Here is a 17,463-nt window from a genome sequence, read left to right on the forward strand (position 1 = left end):
AGAGAGCACCTGCGTCCGGGTCCGCTGGCCTGGGGCGCTCGGCGTGTGCGGCTGCAGGGGAAGCCGCCCTGGGCCTGGAAAGCGTGGCACCCACCCAGGGGACCCTGGGCGCCGTGGCACGAGCATCTGAGCCAGGGCAGGGCGGAGGACGGGACGGGGGCAGCAGAACTCCCAGCAGCCGAGCGAGGGGCCGGGCGGGGTGGGCGGTGAGCGCTCGAGTCCCTTCGTGCCCTGCTCCCAGGGCAGAAGCCGGGGTGAATGTCACCCAGGAACGAGCTGGGTCAGAGCGGGGGCAAAGCCACCTCAGTTCCCCGGGCCGAGGCCGGCCCGAAGTGCTGACAGGGAGCCCGGCTCCCCTCCAGGTGGCTGCAGGGCCCGGGTGCGGGGCCCCTTTAGTCATTGTTGAAGCCAGCTATGACTGGCGAGCAGGGAGTGGGGGCCAGCGCGCGCCTTCGCGGCTGCAGCGCCCCTTTGAAGTCGTGGCACGGGGTGTCGACAAACCCACGGCCTGGCCGGCTGCTCGCTGGAATCCACCCATCTCTCTCCTTCCTGTCGAAGCTGCCGATGGGGCATGTTCGTGGCCATCCCTGCCCCCACACCCCTCGGCACACGCACGCCAGCCAGTGGAAAAGAAAATCGTTACTCACCTTGGTCCACCTTGCAGAGGTTTCCAGCGCGTTGGGAGGCGCTGCCTCTCCCTGAGGATGGATAAATAGGAGCTTTGCTGACAAGCCGCCACAGCCCGGCCACCGGCACCATGCTCCGCCTTGTCCTCTGCCTGGTGGTCACGATGGGCCTGGGCACTGCAGCCCACACGGCCGGTGTCCAGGGGCCTGACCGCCTCCTGATCCGAATGCGCCACCTCCTAGATATTGTTGGCCACTTGCAAACTCTGGTGGACAAGCTGGTAAGGGCTGGCCGGTCCCAGGGACGGCCCAGAGCTCCCGTGAGTGGAAAGGAAAGGCACCCCACTCACAAAAATAACAACAATTCTTCTCACTCTAGGGTCCTGCCACGCTGCCAGCCCCACGGGATGTCAAGGTAAGGCCAGGATCTTCTATGCTTGTGGGAATCCAGAGGAAAAAGTCATTAACATAATTACTTAAGATGCTTTATTTTGTTGGATTTTGAGTCAAGTGGTTGGTAAAATGCTTATTCTAATATTGGCCAGACACTTATTGGTTTACCATAGGTCAACCAATTAACACTATATTGCTTACAGAGTGCTGTAAATATTCTAAGTATCTTTAAGATACCAGGTAGGAGATATGCCAGAGAGTAACAAACTTAGGAAATAACTCTGCACTATGGTCATTTTCTGAACAACAGATTATATCTAAAGATCCTATGTGCATGAAAATTCTTGAACCCTAAATTCATAAACTTAGGGTTACACATAGGACTAAAAAAAAAAAGGTAAAGGCCCTCCCGTTGATCGTCGATTTGCTCGAGCGGGCCCAGTAACGTCTCCATTGGAGACTTTGTTGTTACTGTGTCTGGCATATCGAATACTCTCGGTAGCTTGCCGGGCTCTCCGAGAGGGGCGGAGGAATCGAACTCGGGTCGGCCATGTTGGCCGCTTGTAAGGCGAACGCCCTACCCGCTGTGCTATCGCTCCAGCCCAAACACAATTTTTCATTACGAGAGAGAAAGAAGCAAAGAGAAAAAAGAGGGAAGAAGGAAGGTGGAATGAAAGAATGAAGGGGAGGGTCAGGAGAGAGGGAAGGAGGGAAAGAGAGGAGGGAGGGAGGGAGGGAGGGAGGGAAGCAAGGAGGGAGGGGAGGAGGGAGGGAGGAAAGGAGGGAGAGAAGGAGAGAGAGAGGGAAGGAGACAGAGAGGGAAGGAGGGAGAGAGGGAAGGAGGGGAGAATGGTAGGGAAGAAGGGAGGGAGAAAAGGGAAGAAGGGGAAGTGGGAAGGAGGGAAGAAAGGAGTGGAGGACAGAAGGCAAGGAAGAGGGAAGGAAGAGAAGGAAGGAGGGAAGGAAAGAGGGAGGGAAGAAAGGCAAGGGAATGAGAGAGGGAGGAAGGAGGGAGGGAATGAAGGAAGGGAGGATGGAAGGAGAGGAGGATGAGAGGAAGGAGGGGAGGGAAGGAAGAAAGGGAGGGAGGAAAAGAGGGAGGGTTGGAAGGAAGGGAGGATGGAAGGGAAGGAGGGTGGGCAGGAGGGCAGGAGTGAGTGTGTGTGCGGGGGCCAGGGCTGCAGGGACCCCGGGGCTGTGAGAGGAGTGAAGACCCTTTCTGCGGACACAGCCCCTGTACCTTAAGGAAACAGCCCGGCGTCGCTGAGGCTTGGGAAGGGCGTCCCAACAGCGGGGGATGTGGGAGTTGGGGTGCTGGGGGCACCGTGTGGCTGTTGGCCCCTCGGTGGCAGGCGCCGTAGCTGGAAGGGCTGCCAGTAAGGAGAGCCTGGGGCCGTGATGGTAAACGGCTGACTGGGACGTGGGTGAGTCACAGGCGCCTTTCCTCCGAACCCCGCGCCCCGAGCGCAGCACTCCACCAAGGGCTCCCACCCCCTCCCAGCAGGAGGAACGCCTGTCGGTGCTTCTGTTTTCTCTCTGGACACACCCAGAGGTGCTGGAGGGTCCTCTCAACTCAGTACTCAGGGGTTGCTCCCAGCTGGGCTCCAGGGACCACGGTGCTGCGGCTCCAAGCCGGGCCCCTCAGACCCCCAAGCTCGCTCTGCCCGGGAGAAGCACGTCGTGGTGTGCCCCGACAGCTGCATCTGAGGGGATGGTAGCCAGTAAGGACACACCTCCAGCTGTGTCAGACACTCAGTGGGCTTTAACTCACACAAATCACAGCGCGGGGGCCCCTGTGTCAGACTCAGGGAGGAAGAGAGGCTTCTGGCGTGCCCGGCAGGAAGAGAGTGGACACGATCTCCTCAGGGTAGATAACAGCGGACACGATCCGCTTAGGTCAGGATAAGAGAGTGGACATGATTCGCTCAGGCCAGGATAAGAGAGTGGAAGCTATCTGCTCAGGGCAGATAAGAGAGTGGACACAATCTGCAGATGGCCCCGACCCACCTGGAGGTGCCACTGTTCTCGGTCAGAAGGGGAGGTGAGAGGCCCTTCGTGCTCCAGGATGCCCAGCTGAGATCTGAGCATCTGCGTGTCCCGCCCTGAGACCTGGCCTCTGGCTGGACCAAGGTTGCCAGTCCCATGGCCAGGTTCCTGGGACACAAAGGAGCAATTTCACAGTCAGCGTCAGCGTCAGGGTCCCTGAGACCAGAGCAGGGCCGGGCCCCGGGCGCCCGGGATACCGTGGCTTGCTGCCATTCTGGGGGGTGCTATGACCTCAGGCTCCTGCAGGAGGCAGAGCCTGCCCCTTGCTCTGGGCTGCCTGTCCCTTAGCTGCCCACGGACGCTGGCCACTGAGAGGGTGGCCAGCGGGCAGGACGGCCGTGCTGTCCGCACCCAGTGGCCCCTCTGGAATGGGCTTTGCCTCCATGCGCACAAGCAAGTGTTAACTCAGCGAAACGGGTTTGTGAGAACCGCTGGGTTTTCACAACGTTGCAGCTGAAACAGTTAGTGTTTTCAGTTTCAGCTGGAAAATTTGCCCTTTAAATATGAAATAAGTTTTTTTTTCCAGTAAGGTAAGCTGGTTGTGGTCAAAAAGAAGAGAAAAGAAAAAAATTAACAAACACAAGCATGTGGTTTTCAAGGAAACAAAAGTGCTACAATGAACATTTATAAATAGTTTATATCAAATAAGCATTTTGGCGAATACGGAAAGGCTGGTGGTGGCCAGGGACGATGCTTGCGGCCACATATGCAAAACTGCCTGCCCCAGGCACCGCCCTCAGGCCAGCTGTGCCAGCTCCGCACAGGGTGAGGTGGGGACTCCAGAGATGGCTGGATCTGGGACAGTCTTCCAGAAGTAAAGGGGAACCCGAGAGCTGCATCCAGCTGCAACCCGACTCACTGAGAGAAATGCTCACACATCTGCAGCTACACCCAGCTCTGCCCTGGTGTGGGCAGGCGCCAGCCCAGGTGAGGGGGCAGCAGCAAGCCTGTGCCCTCAGCAAGTGGGGGTCCCTGCCAGGGGCACTTTGCCCAAATGCACTAAGTCAGGCTCCTTGCACAGTCCGAAGACACCAGCTGAGCCTCCCAGAAGACAGCTGGCTGCGTCATGGAGACACACGGTCAGGAGCACTCACTCCTCAGCTCTCCCCACCAGCCCCTGCCCTGTCCCCTCTCCTAAGGAGAAACTGCCCCCACCACAGCAGCTCTCCTATGAAACACAGCCCCACCCCACCCGCTCCCAGTCCTAAAATGAAAAGCACTTGGGGGGAGGGGTGCAGCCCCTTGACCCCAGAAGGGACCGAGTGACTGTGCCCGAGTGACACAGGCCTGGCTCAGCTGTGGAGACTGATGAACCCAGGGCTGGTGGGGGGTGGGCCGGGGTTGATGGGGTGGGCTGGAGAGAGTGCTGCATGCCCGGAATAACTGAACACAGAGACCTGAGCACACACCATTTTTCTTTCAGAGACACTGCGAACGGTCAGCTTTTTCATGCTTCCAGAAGGAACAACTACAGCCAGTGAGTGCAGGAGCGAGTGAGAAGATCATTTCTTTACTGGCTAAACAGCTGAGGAGAAAACTACCTCCGGGTCCCAAAAACGCAGGGAGAAGACAGAGACACAGAGAAGTGAGTGTCTTGTTTGGTCAGTCTGATTGTTCTTCATTCAATTGCTCTGAAATAAACAGGTACACACACATGCACTCCCATGCACTGCATGCACACACACACACATGTGCATCACATCCACTGCTCACATGCAGGCACACACATTTACACACTTACAATCACATATACGACACATACACTGCCTGCATTCATACACACGCATTCACACTGAATGCACACACTCTCTCGTACATCATTCACTGTGCTCGTGCATTCACACACACCATACACATGCATTTACACACATGCATGCACACATCACATATATTGCACACATGCATTCAAACACATGCATTCATCTTTTGTATGCACATTCTGCAATCACACTCATAAACATGCATCTTATACACTGTACACACATACATACACACATGCATTCACAATGCGACACAAACATATTCACACACATGTGCATCACATACACTGCAACAGAAACATTTGCACACATGCTGCATAAGCACATGAAAGTGACACTGCACAATGCCTTCACACACATTCACACACATGCATTCACAACTGCATGCACACATGCACGCAACCATTCACACACGCATGTTCCCATGGCACACACACTGCATGCACACACCAACATGTACACGTGCATCACATATACTGCACACATGTATTTCACCTCTGCACACATGTATTCACACACATGCATTGACACACCTAACAGTGTACTCCCACACATGCACACACATGCATTCATACGTGAGCACACATGGGCATTTGCACACAATGTACAATGCATGTACAACGTGCACACGCATGTTCACAAACAACACACATGTGCACAATTCACTCACACGGACAGGCATGTAAGGTCTCTCACTCACACCAGCTCCCACCCTGTAGGTTCTGTGGACCTCACCTTGTACACACACGCTGAAGAGCGAGGCCCCTGACCCCCGAGTCAGGTGCCCCCGGCGTGGCCGGTGCTCAGTGTCCCTGGCCCAGAGTAAGTGAAAGCACTGCACTGAGACCCCAACAGTGAGGAGGGGTGACTTGAGCCCCGAATTCTGTGAGAGATGAGGCTCTCTCCTTTGCTGCCACCTGCAGGGGGCCACAGTCCCTGAAACCCTCCGGGCCAGACAGGAAGCAGTGCCTGTGTTCTCTGGGGGGTCCACTCTGTTCCCAGGGCCCTCTTGCCTGTGCGCCATGCTCAGGAGTAATTTGAGCCGCCACCAATACACAGAGGAGGAATCAACCCACGCCTTTCTTTCTTGATCCTCTGAGGACTGTTTCAGGGGTCAAATGAGTCGACGACTCAAATGAACGACAGAGCAGAACAATCTCTGCTTCCTTCAGTGTGTGGTCAGCTTGTCACAGGCTGGGTCTCCAAGAAGAAAAGGCCAACATGTGACTGAAACCCAGAAGCAAACAATCGCGAAAGGCCAGTGCAGAGCTGAGTGCACAGGGCTCAGAGAGGGGAATGAGAGCACTGAAGGTGTGCTGTGCACAGGGTGGAGGGGACTCCCTCCTGCAGTGCTCACCTGTCCTTACCCTACAGAGGGGCTAAATCCACGAGGGTTAAAAAAAATCAGTCTGCAGGGTTGAGGTTAAGGAACAGAATCCAATACATTAAATGTGTACACATAGGTGCGAGCTATTGTTCAACCTTCATGCAGTCAGGTAAATTAAGGTAAAAACATATGAACCTTGTTGTTTTTGCAATTAAACATTTTAACCATAACCAAAACTAGAGAAAGTTCTATTTGAAGGGATACAACTTCTTTTACAATGTATATCAGACACCATTTTAAACCCTTTCGGTTAATAATTGTATTCTCAGAATTAAAGACACAAAGGTGCATGTGGAAATTTGCTCAGATGTTCTTGCACTGTGTGCACTGAGACGAATATGGAAAATCTATGCGAGCATCCAGCGGAGTCCCTGCTAGAAACTGGGGTGGCTCTGATATGTGACATGTAGAAGCTGCAAAATCAGCAACTGGTGAAAACGCGAATGCAAAGAAACATTCCCAGCCTCGCCTCCGCAGCGCTGCGTGCTTCTCTCTGGGTCGCCACATAAACACATAAGCATAAACACTTGCTTGCATCTCTAGTGGGAAATTATGCTGAGGACAAGTGTTTTCTTCAACTGAAAATAATGTTTGAAGACTGCTGTTTTCTCATTGTGTTTAGGCTTGCCCTTCCTGCGACTCTTACGAGAGGAAGCCGCCCGGAGAATTCCTAGAGAGACTAAAATCTCTCCTCCAAAAGGTACGAGGCGAAGGTGTGTGGTCCTGCCTGCCTGTTGTGTCTGCCCTCCACTCAGACCCACTGTTTCTCCACAGATGATCCACGAGCGACTGCCCTAGAGCCGCTGGCACGGCAGTTCCAAAGCCCGAAGGCAGAACTGGACACGATTCTCCACACGCTCACCCCTGGGGACCCACGTCTGCTCTTCCCAGTCGGCTGCTCCAGCTCGCCCATGCCGGGGAGACTCAGACTCAGAGGGAGAACAGGGTGACCCTTCAAATCACTGCAGCACTGTACCTGGGTCTGCGGGTTCTGATACGATCAGCTGGAGACTTCCGCTCAGTCTGAGTCCATTTCCTGCTAGCATTTCCCTGACTTATAGGTGTTTGTTTTATCTTCCTGCCACTCTGAGCTGTTCGTGAATTCGTGAATCTTCCATGACTCTTGATCTCGCCGTCTTGGCAGAACCGAATGGGTACATTTTCTACCTTTATTCAAGCTGAAAGGTGCAGAAACATCAGGTCTAAAGGAAGAGCCAAAGTCCTTGTTCTTTTGAGGAAATGGAGTGCTTGGTGTAAACCTGAGACTTCACCCTTAGTCTCCGGTCTCACTCTAGCCTGCTTACACACCGGGACAGCTTTATCAGCCTGTACAAAATTACTGAAACATGGCAGGTAGGAACGTATTTATGGGATGGACGTCGTCTTCTCTGCTAACTCCAAGGCTCCCCTTGGAAGCGGCCATTGTCAGCTGTGGATGCAGCAGCTGGAATCTGTGGAGGGGCAGTGTCTGGTCTGAGGACACTATGGTTTCCAATGCCAAGGCCTGTCCCACCCGCCTGCAGCCTCCTGCCGGGAATGTGGGAGGCCCGTCCTGATGTGGGTGCAGCCAGCTCCTGGGGCCTGTGCTGCCGAGTGCTTACAGGGCACCTCTGCCCTCTGCGTCACAGACAGAAAGAGCCGGTTCTGGAGCCCTGCTCAGGAGCCAGGTTCTCCTCCACTGTCCCAGAAGCGAGACATCTGCTCCATGAGACGTTCTCCTGCCAGCCCGGCCGCTGCATGGGGGGGGCCTGGGTCTGGGCTGTGCAGTGCTGGCCGGGGGGCGCCGCGGGGAGACCAGACCATCTTCCATCTGTTTCTGGGCCCTTTGGAGTCATACTCAATCACATAGCTGGTCATGCGCACTGCCCGGTGTCTCTGCTCTGATCCTTTCGGGTAGCGATTCTGCCTTGAAAGCCACGATGGTTTCAGGGCAGGGAGAGCCTTGTGGTGCCCGGTCCCGGTTGGACACTGGCACTCACGAGCTCCTCCAGCATTCGGGCCCCAGTATCCCTGGGTATTGCCTCAGAGACCCCACGTGCCCTGAGACAGCCTTGGTGGTCCCAGCAGTGCAGGGTCAGGTGGCAGCACCCTTGGGTTGATGCCTGAGGTGGCAGTCATGGCTGAAGGTGACTAGAAGGGCAGGGAGGACTCGTTGGGAGGCCCCTCTTCCCCAAGTAAGACTATTCCATGGCATTCTGGCGAGCCTGTGACTGACCCAATGCCAAGCGTCCACTATAGACCTTGCGGCCCCGCAGGGAGGGAAACCATAAGGGTATGCATGAGGAAGAGTCCACCTGGCACTTGTCTTTGGGTTCAGGATGAAGGCAAGATGAAAGCCCCCATGCCTGCTGGGGCCTGGCACCCTGCCTCCAGCCCTCCAAGCAGCCTCCCCTGGCTCCCACCAAGTCTGACCCTCAGTTGCGCAAGGTCCCACAATACCACCTGTAGCAAGAACAAAGGAAATAAATTGTACCTCCAGCCCCCCAAAAAGGGAGGGAGAGGGACAAAGGAGGAAGAGGCAAACATGCTGAGGGGCAGAAGAGTTTAGGGAGAACGAATCCGGTCTTTAACATTTGAGCTGCAAGTCTCCTCTGGATACTCAGGATTATTATTCTGTATTATCAGAACAATGTAACGAGCAATTCTATATGATTTCTGTGTGGGTGTTACATCTGAGAACTGAGTTTAATATGAACATTGTATTTTATAACTTAATGATTATTTATTATGTATTTGGTGTTAAATGTTTATGTGCGTGGCTTCTTATTTAAGACCTGATCCGATTAAATTCATGTGGTCAGCACAGCTTTCTTCTGTGACTCCGCAAAACCCTCCCAGCACTGGAGCGGGAAGCAGGAGTGTGGACTGGGCTGTGCGTGGGCCCATCTTGCCCACTTTCAAGCCCCCGTCCCTCTATCCTTGGGGCCGGCCGGGCGGGCTCCTCAGAGCTCTCCCGGCCCACTGGCCAGAACTCCAAATTCCCGGAGTCACCAAGGCAGGGGCCTCAGATGCGGCTCTGGAAAGGCAAGATCAGGCTGTTGGCAGAGTCTGCCCAGGATTCGTGCCTGCTCTGCCTCCTGCCTTCAGTGGGTCCTCAACAGAGGGTGTCCTGGGACCCCACCCTGTCCAGTGTTTGCACTCACTGCACTCCACATACACATACCATACATACCACACATATCACATACATACCTATACTGTACTCACAGCGTACACACACACCATAGCCCTAACACACATACTGTACACATGCTGCACACACACCACACATACTCACCACACAGATACCAACACACATACCACACGCCATACATACTACACAAACACAAGTCCCCCCACCAATCATACAGACCTCACACACACCACACACCACCCCCACACCAATTGCACACAACTCACACTGTACACACATTACACACATACCACACCCCTCACACATCACACACCCCATACTCCACCCACCGAACATATACCACACAACATACACACATACTGCACATACCACACTACACACATCACACACATAACATGCAACATGCATACATGCTATGCAAAACAATGCACACTATACACACAGTGCATAGCATTCACGCACCCACAGACCCTGTGGTGACCCATAGTCACCACAGACTCTGCTCTCTCCTGATCACCAGAGCTGTGCGCACACAGCCCACCAGGGCCCCAAAGCTCCTGTGTCTGGAGGGAAGGTCGGGGACCGCAGACGGCAGCTCTTCTCGATATCTGCTGCCATGTGCACCATATGCACCATATATATACCTCACACCCCACCGCACACACCAAACATACACTATACACACACTCATCACACTATGTACAGCCCATGCACTCCACACCTACCCACACACCACACACACATTCACCACACTCTATAGACACACACTACACACCACACATACACCATATTCTCCCTCCCCCCCCCCCCCACACCCCGCCCCACTGTCCTCACCCACCACACACATGCCTCAGCCTGGTGCCCAGGAGAGAACAAGCTGGAGAGGCCAGGGAGGCATCACTGGGCAGGCCAGCCTCTGGGAGACCACCCCCGCCCTGTGGGGAGGCTCAGGACTTCCCGAGAGCAGAGCGCAGTCCCCATGCACCAGAGACCCTGCTCTCTCCTGATCACCAGAGCTGTGCACACACAGCCTACTGGGGCCCAGGAGCTCCTGTGTCTGGTGGGGAGGTCGGGGGTCGCAGGCAGCAGCCCTTCTCGATATCTGCTGCCAGGTGCCTGCAGCCGTGGGCTCAGGAAGGCACACAAAGCCTCTTCCAAGGCTCCACGAATCCACTAGATGACACACCAGCTGTCCAACATCTGCACATGGAAAATGAGTTCCCACTGCATTAGACAGCCACGGTATGGACCTCACAAGCACAGGGGCCAAGGGCCAGAGGTGCCGAGTGGGGCCCTGGGAGGGAGGGAGCCTGGCCACTCAGATACCCGGCTGCCCCTCCCTCCAGACAGAAGGGAGGACGACGCTCAGCCCAAAGTCAGAATCCTGGGCCAAGGAAAGCCAAAAGGGGACAGCAGGAAACAAGGCCACAGACATCCAGTGCAGCCTCTGGAGTGTTGGGAGCTGAGTGGACAGCACTGACCCACTGTGACCCCGCTGGGGCCTATTCGCAGTGTTCCAGCAGTGGGAAGAGCCTGCCCTGGCAACCACGATCTCCTGCCCTACAGCCCTGGGTGTAGGGGGGCAGGGAATGGAGATGGGTGGGGACAGACACACAGCGTGGCTGCCCGGGAAGTGCTTCCAGTGACCCTGCCCTCTGCGCCCAGCAGGGGGCGTGCCAGCCTAGGCCCAGGCGAGGCCCCTCCAGCCTTCCCCTGCCCAGGGCGGGGGCAGTGTCCCGGGGCTGTGCTTGGGCACTAGACTCCTGTCCTCCACCAGGGACCCGGTACCCCTGCAGAGCAACAGAAAGATGCGACCCCAACCCCAATCTCGCCACCTTCGCCCAACCTGGGCCTGAAGCCCCGAGCGGGCTCCAGAGACCCCAGCGAGCAGATCTTGGCTCATTACTCCACACCCTTGCATTACCCCTTCATGTCATGTCACGCCCCTGCGTGCCCTCCCCACGTCATACCATACCCCTGCACGCCACCCCCCAGTCTCTTCTGGCGGAACACACGCTGTCTCTCTCTGTGCTGTGCCTTTCTGGGCCCAAGGCTGAGTCCTCAGGCTTCGGAGGGCACTGGGCCCTGTCCCAGCAGGAGGTGGTTCAGGCCTGTGGGGGCCCTGTCACCCGCCTCCCACGCCCTCCCCAGCCTGGCCCCCTCCACACACACAGGCAGTCCAGGAGGGCCCCAGGGGAAGGTGGTTCTCCAGGCCCTTCCCCCAGAGACCCTTGATGGCAACCCACCGTCCTCACAGGGAAGTAAGGAACTGAGGAATTCTTAGTTCTGAGACAGAAACCGGGAGCCACCGGTTCACCTTGTTCCTCCAGAGAAGACCCCGAAGTTCAGGACAGAGCCCAGCTGAGACCCCTTTGCTTGATGCATGGGCAGAAACTTCAGGCCCAGACCTTGCAGGTTCCTGTGTGCTGCGCACCTGCCCTGGGCTGGGGAATTCCTGCCTGTGGCCGAGGAGGAGGCGCTTCCTGCCCCTATGGCGCAAGACACTTCCCTGTGGTGCCTCTTCCAGTAACCAGCATCCTGGTGTTTGCCACTGAGTCACCCGCCCCTGCAGCCACCAGCGAGGCGGCTGCAGACCACATGGAAAACCATCCCCCAGGAAATGGAAGCTGCGCCGAGTGACATCACATGGCTCAGGTGACCGCACCAGCTGGGGACACAGAGCTCCGGGCTCTGCCAGTGACTGTCACAGCGTGTCCGCCCAGGACCTGCAGCAGGGCGGCTGGGGCAGGGTCTGCAGGGCAGGACGGAGCCTGGGTGACACTGTGACCACACAGGCTCCATTCCCCAAGCAGGCGGCGCTTGGTCTCAGCACAGCCAAGGAGCCTGAGGAGGACGGTGCCTCCAAAAAAGCTACAGAGCAATGCAGAAACAACAACTCTCACTTTCTTTAATCTTGGAATTCTTTTGTTCTTTCTCAATGAGAAATGTTCCACTCCATTCTACATGGGAAAAAGTAAAAGCAGTCGATCGATTTTCACTCTGAAACCACAGTGGATGACGCAAGTGAGCCGGTGACTCAGCGAGCAGCTGCCAGAGAGGGGGACAAGAGCAAGCAGGTAAGTGACCCCATCGTCCAGACTAGACTTGATCACAGTGAGAGTGACTCTGACCCCAGCAATCGTGATCACAGTGGCACAGTCTGACCCTGACCCTTGTATGTCATGTGATCACAGTGACAGAGTAACCCTGACCCCCAGCAACTGTGGTCACAGTGACAGTGTGACCCTGACCCCAGCACACCATGTGATCACAGTGACTTGCTCTTGCTGACATCAGTGAAAATAAGAGAGTTACATCTTGTACTTGCACTATGTATGTGACTCAGACAGTGCAGAACTTGGCTCACAAATGCACGTGCGTTCATACAACACAGCATATATGTATGCCTGTGTGAACCCACTAGCATGTGCACTGACAGAGAAAACCACTCTGCACAAACGCTCACACGAGCACTGTATACACTGCAGGAAGATGCTCAGGGAAGAATGTGTGTGACTCAGCGAGGTCGGAGCTGTGTGAGGGGGTGGGAGCAGGCTGGCTTCAGAGCCAGTGACTTCAACCACAAACGTGATTGCCTCTGAGTGACATTCTGCATGCTTGACCAGGTGAATGTGACTGCCGATTTGGGAGGGCTGGATCCCACCTGGTGTGGCTCGTGCTCTGCTCCACAGTTCCTGCTTGGAGGCGGCTGGCGTCGGGCCCGGCATCACTCCTGCCAGGCTACTCGGTCTCCAAGGGTCTCAGCAATTCTTAGCCCCCCTCCCCTCCCTTGCCAGCACAGAGCTAAGAAGGTGCTTCATTGTTTTTCCATTAGGAAAAATTAACTTTCTCAGGATCGGTGTTCTCTTCTGTTCCTCATTATACAGAGACCCTCGAAGCTGGTCCCTTCTAACCACTCTGAGGCCCAGTGCAATGAGCTGCTTCACTTACAGCATGGACAGAACTGCTGTGTTAGAAGTTTCAATATGAAGCCCTACATCAAGGAGGTTCCTTCCCGTTCAGCCGCTGCCAGTTGGTGTCCTGGGAATTCTGCCTCCCGCCAGATGTCCCACTTGTAGACCTGTGATGAAAATGTTTCTATTTCCTGTCAATTTAAGAAATGTTTCCGGAATATTCATGGATAAAATAGGGTTTATCTGATCATAACGGTTCTCTTACAATATAAGTTCAATGCTCGAGCGGGCCCAGTAATGTCTCCATTGGAGACTTTGTTGTTACTGTGTTTGGCATATCGAATACGCCACGGGGAGCTTGCCAGGCTCTGCCGTGCGGGCGAGATACTCTCGGTAGCTTGCCGAGCTCTCCGAGAGGGGTGGAGGAATCGAACTCGAGTCGGCCATGTTGGCTGCGTGCAAGGCAAACGCCCTACCACTGTGCTATCGCTCCAGTCCAATAAGTTCAATAACATTAAAAAATTTTTTTTGTGTGTGTAGCACTGTAGCACTGTCCTCCTGTTGTTCATCGATTTGCTCAAGCGGGCACCAGAAACGTCTCCATTAAAGTCTCCATGAGACTTTTTTTTTGTAGGAGTACTGCTATTTATTCAGTCACTGATTAGCTGATTGAATTGGGCATGAACTCCACCTTACTTTTTTTTCCCATTTTTTATAATTTTACTTATTGCATCACCATGAGAGCAGTTACAAAGCTTTTGGGTCTAAGTCTTGGTCATACAATGAAACACCCGTACCTTCACCAGTGCCCATTCTCCACCACCAAAAACCCCAGTATACCCCCATCTCACACCCTCCCCCTACCTGTGGGGCAGATGATTTCCACATTACTCTCTCTCTACTTTGATCATATTCAATATTTTGACACCAGACCCACCATTATTTGAGATTTTACCCCAACACTCAGATCTGCTGAAAAGGCAACAATAGACAATTTGTGTTCTACTGCTGGTTATGAATAACATATGATGTCGCGTGGCTACAGTAGGGCCATGTAGGATAACACTCTTTGGTCCTTCCTCAGGTAGCTTAGGTTTGTCAGGTCAAACCCATCTAAGAACACTGAACTTGTATTGTAAGCAATGTCCTTTCTGTGTGGACACAGGAAGACAGTTAATATTATGCTTTGTAACTTGGGAGTTGATTGACTCCGAATAATATTTACTCCTGGGCATCTGATTTCTTGACTCAGTTGCCCTTAGTTCCTAGCACCCCAAAAGCAGGGTCCCAACGAGGGACTGAATGGACCCAGGGCAAGCAGTGAGCTACCCTGGCATCGAAATGGGCCAGGCCAAAGAGCCACGATACTCAACTATAAGTTGAGGGCATGATCATGGACAAATGCTGTCATGATCCAAAAGTAAGTAACGACGAGACTAGGACCCTGCTGGAGCTAGGGAGATTAACCTGGCCTGAGGACTGCGAAATGTATAGTGAGATGTTCTCAGGAAGAACCAAACTAAATTTATATCTCTTACTGTGCTCATACAGAATGACATTGCTAGAAATATTAGAAGTAGATTTATTACAACTATTTAAGTAGATTACTAACTGAGGGAAGAACACACCCTTGTTGGGATCCCACCCTTGAGTGGATCTCCTAGTAATCTGAAGTAATCTCTGTAGATGAGAGTTTATCCTTGAGTTAATCTCCTGGAGGAGTGGTCTTACCTCTCTTTGTTGATTCGTCAGTATTCAACCCACCTTTATGTCACCGCCTTATGTGACTGCTATATAAACTAAGACGTAAGCTCGGAAAAGGGGTCAGAAGTGAGAGAGCTCGGGCTCCAGAGATCCAGAGTCAGAGCCAGAAGGAGAGAGCTTCCAAGACTGGGGCCCAGGAGAGAAGGAGGCAGATAAAGACAGGAGTGAAGAGGATTGGAATAAACTACTATTGATATAGACCAGCCTGGCCCCCGTTTTTTCTTCCGTCTGCCCTTGGCCAACAGCCGTTCCGATCCAGGCCACACACAGTGGCTCAAGAGCACCGAACGCAGGCTGTGAAACAGTGCCGTCCAGTGAGCCCGTGAACATACAACCTTCGGCGTGATAAGATTTTACAGTTTTGAAATTCTGAAATTTTAACACTTAAATCTGGAGGGATTTCTGCCAAAAGCCACTGGGTTTCGAGATCTGCTCCTGAGTCTCTGGGATCATGGCCATTGAGCAGCTTGATGAGGAGCCAGAGAGGGCGTTCATGGGCGATGACTTGGGGTCTCGTTGGGGTGGGGAGGACAGGCCCGGCTCTACCCCATCCCGTGAGGCCCAACAAGTTTTGTCACTTTGGGCCCAAGCCTGACTGTCCAGTGACCTCTGGAGGATGAAGGCCACCAAGCCACCAGAAGGAAACAGGCGGAGAGACAGCACCCTTCCCCCCTGGGGTGGCCCGGCGACAGTAACTGACTGCGGGGTCCGGACACATTTCTGCCAAAAGCCACTGGATTTCAAGATTTGGTTCTGAGTCTCTGGGATCAAGGCCGTTGAGCAGCTTGATGAGGAGCCAGAGAGGCCGTTCGTGGGTGATGACTTGGGGTCTCGTTGGGGTGGGGAGGACAGGCCTGGCTCCCCCCGCCCCATCCCGTGAGGCCCAACAAATTTCGTCACTGCGGGTCCAAACCTGACTGTCCAGTGGCCTCTGGAGGATGATGGCCACCAAGTCGCCAAGAGGGAGCAGGCGGAGGGACAACACCCTTTCCTCCCTGGGGTGGCCTGGCGACAGTAACATACTGTGGGGTCTGGATGCATTTCTGCCAAAAGCCACTGGGTTTTGAGATTTGTTTCTGAGTCTCTGGAATCATGGCTGTTAAGCAGCTTGATCAGGAGCCAGAGAGGCCATTCGTGGGCAATGACTTGGGGTCTCGTTGGGGTGGGGAGGACAAGCCTGGCTCCACCCCCATCCCGTGAGGCTCTGTGTGTCTTGTCACTGGGGGCCCAAATGTGACTATCCAGTGGCCTCAGAAGGATGGCAGCCACTGGGCCGCCAGGGGGAACAGGCCAAGGCATAAACCTATTCCCACCTGGGTTGGCCCAGCACCGGTAGCCTACTGCAGAGACCGGACGCATTTCTACCTAAAGCCACTGGGTTCCGAGATTTGTTTCTGAGTCTCTGGGATCATGGCTATTAAGCAGTTCAATCAGGAACCAAAGAGGCCTTGCCTCCAATTATATAGCTGAGCCAGAGGTGGTTTGTGGGTGTGTTTCCCACATACCTAACTTTTGGCCATTTACTTTCTTGGTAAACTTTGCCCTAAGTTTTTGGGGTCTGGCCAAAGGCACAGCAGCAATTTTGGGGTATCTGGAAGTCTGAAGGCGCCATCAGGCTGCTGATGCACTCGCCTCACAGGTACAGATTGACCTGCTGGCGGCACCATACCCCGAGACTTTTTTTTTAAATGTAGGAGTACTGCTATTTATTCAGCCACCGATTAGCTGATTGAATTGGGCATGAACTCCACCTTACTTTTTTCCCCCATTTTTTATAATTTTATTTATTGAATTACCGTGAGAGCAGTTACAAAGCTTTCAGATTTAAGTCTTGCTCATACAATGAAACATTCGTACCTTCACCAGTGTCCATTCTCCACCACCAAAAACTCCAGTATACGCCCCTTCCACACCCTCCCCCTACCTGTGGGGAAGATGATTTCCACATTACTCTCTCTCTACTTTGATCACATTCAATATTTTGACACCTGACCCACCATTATTATTTGGGATTTTACCCCAATACTCAGATCTGCTGAAAAGGCAACAGTAGACAATTTGTTTTCTATTGCTGGTTAAGAATAACATATGATGTCACATGGTTGCAGTAGTGGCCGTGCGATTTTGAAATTCTGAAATTTTAACACTTAAATCTGGAGGGATTTCTGCCAAAACCTGCTGGGTTCCGAGATTTGTTCCTGAGTCTCTGGGATCATGGCCTTTAAGCAGCTTGATCAGGATCCAGAAAGACCGTTCATGGGCAGAAACTCGGGGTCTTGTTGGGATGGGGAGAAAAGGGCTGGCTCCACCCCATCCCATGAGGCCCCGCGTGTCTCGTCACTGAGGGCCCAAACCTGACTGGCCAGTGGTCTCTGGAGGATGGCAGCCACCGAGCCGCCTAGGGGGACCAGGCAGAGGGACAGAACCCTTTTCCCCCTGG

The 17,463-nt window shown here is 53.9% G+C and overlaps 1 protein-coding gene across 1 annotated transcript; it reads left to right on the forward strand.

Moving 5' to 3' along the window:
- The first annotated feature begins 757 nt into the window (after nt 1–757).
- IL21 (interleukin 21) lies at nt 758–7,010 on the forward strand. Its single transcript, XM_056134549.1, has 5 exons — nt 758–907; nt 1,006–1,041; nt 4,489–4,650; nt 6,835–6,912; nt 6,987–7,010. Exons 1-5 carry the CDS (start codon nt 758–760, stop codon nt 7,008–7,010), a joined length of 450 nt encoding a protein of 149 aa, XP_055990524.1.
- Nucleotides 7,011–17,463: the final 10,453 nt, after the last annotated feature.

This window comes from Sorex fumeus, unplaced genomic scaffold (genome assembly GCF_029834395.1).
Source record: "Sorex fumeus unplaced genomic scaffold, SorFum_2.1 ptg000099l, whole genome shotgun sequence".
Lineage (NCBI taxonomy): Eukaryota > Metazoa > Chordata > Mammalia > Eulipotyphla > Soricidae > Sorex > Sorex fumeus.

Coding starts and splice junctions, on each gene's coding strand:
- IL21 (XM_056134549.1), top strand. CDS start 758: ATGCTCCGCCTTGTCCTCTGCCTGGTGGTCACGATGGGCCTGGGCACT. Junction 4,651..6,834: donor GAAGACAGAGACACAGAGAA/GTGAGTGTCTTG, acceptor CATTGTGTTTAG/GCTTGCCCTTCCTGCGACTC. Junction 6,913..6,986: donor TAAAATCTCTCCTCCAAAAG/GTACGAGGCGAA, acceptor GTTTCTCCACAG/ATGATCCACGAGCGACTGCC.